The sequence below is a fragment of the Solanum pennellii genome, chromosome 6 (assembly GCF_001406875.1).
Source record: "Solanum pennellii chromosome 6, SPENNV200".
Lineage (NCBI taxonomy): Eukaryota > Viridiplantae > Streptophyta > Magnoliopsida > Solanales > Solanaceae > Solanum > Solanum pennellii.
Window position 1 is genome coordinate 28,042,073 of NC_028642.1, and position 3,021 is coordinate 28,045,093.

The window sequence follows — 3,021 nt, forward strand, 5'->3', positions numbered from 1 at the left end:
ATTTATCGTCTCAGTTTCACTCATGTTTGGATTTGACTTATTTTCAAAATGATTGAAATCCCTCCTTACTTCTTTAAATACTCAGTCTTCATCATGTTCGATTTCTTGACTTATTATTTCAATATTAGGTCGGAGATTAGATTGGATATTAAGATCTGGCGAAAAATTCTGCATGCATGTCATATCACTAGAATCGGCATAGAAAGAACTGTATAAAAGAAAATGAACAAATACATTAGACTGAAATAAAGATGCAGTTACATCCTATTGAAAAAGGAAATAGAATGTTTGAAATAAAACGACAAGATAACATCTGAATTACAATCCTTGAATGAATCGGACGACAAAAGAAAAAACAAGACAGACTACCAAGACTCGTCTTTAACAGGGAGAGGGGTGGCCTCTCCGAGTTCCACCATATCAACCTCGACAAATAAATCTTGAAAATAGTTGATCATTTCTTCGCTAACTTTCATCACTGGCTCTGGAAAAGATGATTGATAAGATTCTGTTGCGCGGGCTTTGATGAAAGATTTGTAGATTGGTTGTATAGGCTTGGTAAGTGACCATACATCTCTCTTCTGCTTCTTTGCCTTCATTTTGTCCTCGACTCTAGGTTGGTAGCCTAAGCCAAAAGTACCGATGCTCTTTCATAGACTCACAGGATAAGCTCTCCCTTGCACAAACCCATGTTTCAGCAATTCATTCACCACCATTACAGACGCGATGGGCATATTTGGTTTTGAAATGACACTCCCCTCGGGGACATGCTCAATAACCACTACCTCAGAAGCTTGATAAACTAGTGCCTCATTCTCATTATCCGCCTTGATAAAAGGGGAGGAAGAGTCTTTGTAGATTGACAAATCCCCCTCACCATGAACAATTACCTCTTGTCGGTCGTATTCAAACTTAATCATTTGATGCAACATTGAGGGGACTGCTCCAGCCCTATGCACCCATGGCCTCCCCTACAATAGATTGTAGGACGCGTTGATATCCAACACTTGAAAATTCACAGCGAGATCCACAGGCCCTATGGTTGGTACGAGCTCTATCTCACCAATAACATCTATTTTTGACCCATCAAAAGCTCTAACACATACATTGTTGGGTCGGGCCCTTTCAGCACTAACATTCAATTTCTGTAGAGTTGATAAAGGACAAATATTTTCTCCAGATCCTCCATCAATTAGAACTCGAGTGACATATGAAAGCTCACACTTTACAGTGATATGTAGGCCTTGGTTATGTCATGTACCTTCTTTGGGTAGTTCATCATCTGAAAAGGTGATGCGGTTTACCTCAAATATTCTCCCAGCAATCTTCTCTAACTGACTCACTGTAACTTTACTAGGAACATGTGATTCATTCAAAATTTTCATTACAGCCTTACGATGTTCATCATAATGTATTAGCAAAGACAACAAAGAGATTTGGGCTGGAGTTTTTCTTAATTGTTCCACCACGGAGTAGTCTGATAGTTTCATCTTCCTTAGGAATTCCTCTGCCTCTCCTTCAGTGACCGGACTCTTTATTTGTATTTGGTCATTTTTAGTTTTCCTTAATTCCATCGGGACATAACATCTTCCGGAACGGGTTATTCCTCCTACTTCATCTATTTGTTCATCAATTTCTTTTCCCTTGTATGTCACGACAGTAGGCTCATAATTCCAAGGAATAGCTTTGGGGTTATTCATTGGGAGCTGGGATACTGGCCTGATAATCACAGGAGGAATATGGGCCCCTCTCACGATCAAGATAGGCTTGTTTTGCCCTTTTGGAACAAACAATTTTGCCTTACTCGGGCTTGCCCAAACATCTTCAAGGGCTCCTTTCATAGTTAAGATGGGTGTGTTTGATGGACTCAACTTTTCTAACACATTTTCCGCCCTTAAAGGCATCATTTTTGTTAAATCAACAACATTTGCTGACATCTCAATGCCAGTTCCAACCCTAAGGATTTGCTTATACGGAGATGCAAACTCTTCATGACCCTTCATCATTTCCAGCATGTTTGTTTCAGTATGCCTCGGCAATGGATTTTGATTGATGTTGGGTCCACTCGGACTTTCAACTATAATTCGATTAGAATCGATCAAATCCTGAATGGCCCTTTTCAAATACCAACATCTCTCTATGTTGTGCCCTGGGGCATTAGAACAATATGCGCAGTGTTGAGAATAATCCAAATTTCTCGGGGGAGGATTCGACATCTTTCTCTCAATAGGACTCAAAACATTCAACGTCCTTAATTTTTGAAACAAGCTAGCATACGACTCCCCAATAGGAGTGAACTCACCTTTAACGCCATTTCCCTTTTTGTATTGTGGTCTAGGACGGAAAGGAATTCTAGCAGTGTTTTGATGAACTTGTGGGGGTGGTGGATGATTTTGTGGAGTTGGTGCACGCCATTGTGGATAAGAAGGGGGTGCAATTGGTTGTGCATTAAAAACATGATATGGAGTGTATGGCATAGAATATTGTGGAGCTTGGGAAGGAAAATAGTGTTGTGGGGAATTACCTAGAACATGAGTCCTAGGTGCTGATACAATAGTGGTCACATCCTCCCTTCTCTTCTTTCCTCCGATATTTCCAGAACCATTTTGAAGCACTTGTGTTGTGGCTTTTAAGGCAGCTTGACTTACAATCTTTCCAGACTTGATGCCATTTTCCACCATTTCCCCTACCTTAATAACTTCAGTGAATGTCTTCCCTACGGCTGAAGCAGATAGTGAAAGTAATCAGGTTCTTGCGCCTGGAGAAAAACGTCAATCATCTCTGACTCCTTCATCGGTGGTTTAACCCTAGCAGCTTGTTCCCTCCATCTGATAGCATATTCGCGAAAATTTTCCGTGGTCTTTTTCTCATGTTGGCTAACGAGGAGCGATCTGGAACAATGTCAATATTATATTGGAATTGTTGTACAAAACATCGAGCCAAATCATCCCATGTGTGCCAGTTGGTGATATCCTGATCTATGAACCATTCAGATGCAATTCCTACTAAGCTTTCCCCATA

The 3,021-nt window shown here is 40.5% G+C and overlaps 1 protein-coding gene across 1 annotated transcript; it reads right to left on the bottom strand.

The window, feature by feature from the left end:
* Positions 1–650: 650 nt before the first annotated feature.
* LOC107022218 lies at positions 651–2,681 on the bottom strand. The gene is made up of 3 exons (XM_015222895.1): positions 1,305–2,681; positions 1,020–1,145; positions 651–971 (listed from the first exon to the last, which is right to left on the bottom strand). The coding sequence occupies exons 1-3, from the start codon at positions 2,679–2,681 to the stop codon at positions 651–653; spliced, it is 1,824 nt and encodes a 607-aa protein (XP_015078381.1).
* Positions 2,682–3,021: the final 340 nt, after the last annotated feature.

Bases quoted from the DNA above. Each gene is read 5' to 3' on its own strand.
- LOC107022218 (XM_015222895.1), bottom strand. From the start codon at position 2,681: ATGGTGGAAAATGGCATCAAGTCTGGAAAGATTGTAAGTCAAGCTGCC. The intron at 1,146-1,304 runs GTAAACCGCATC...TCAACTCTACAG, and splicing joins TTGCTGGGAGAATATTTGAG to AAATTGAATGTTAGTGCTGA. The intron at 972-1,019 runs GTGAATTTTCAA...AATCTATTGTAG, and splicing joins TAGGGCCTGTGGATCTCGCT to GGGAGGCCATGGGTGCATAG.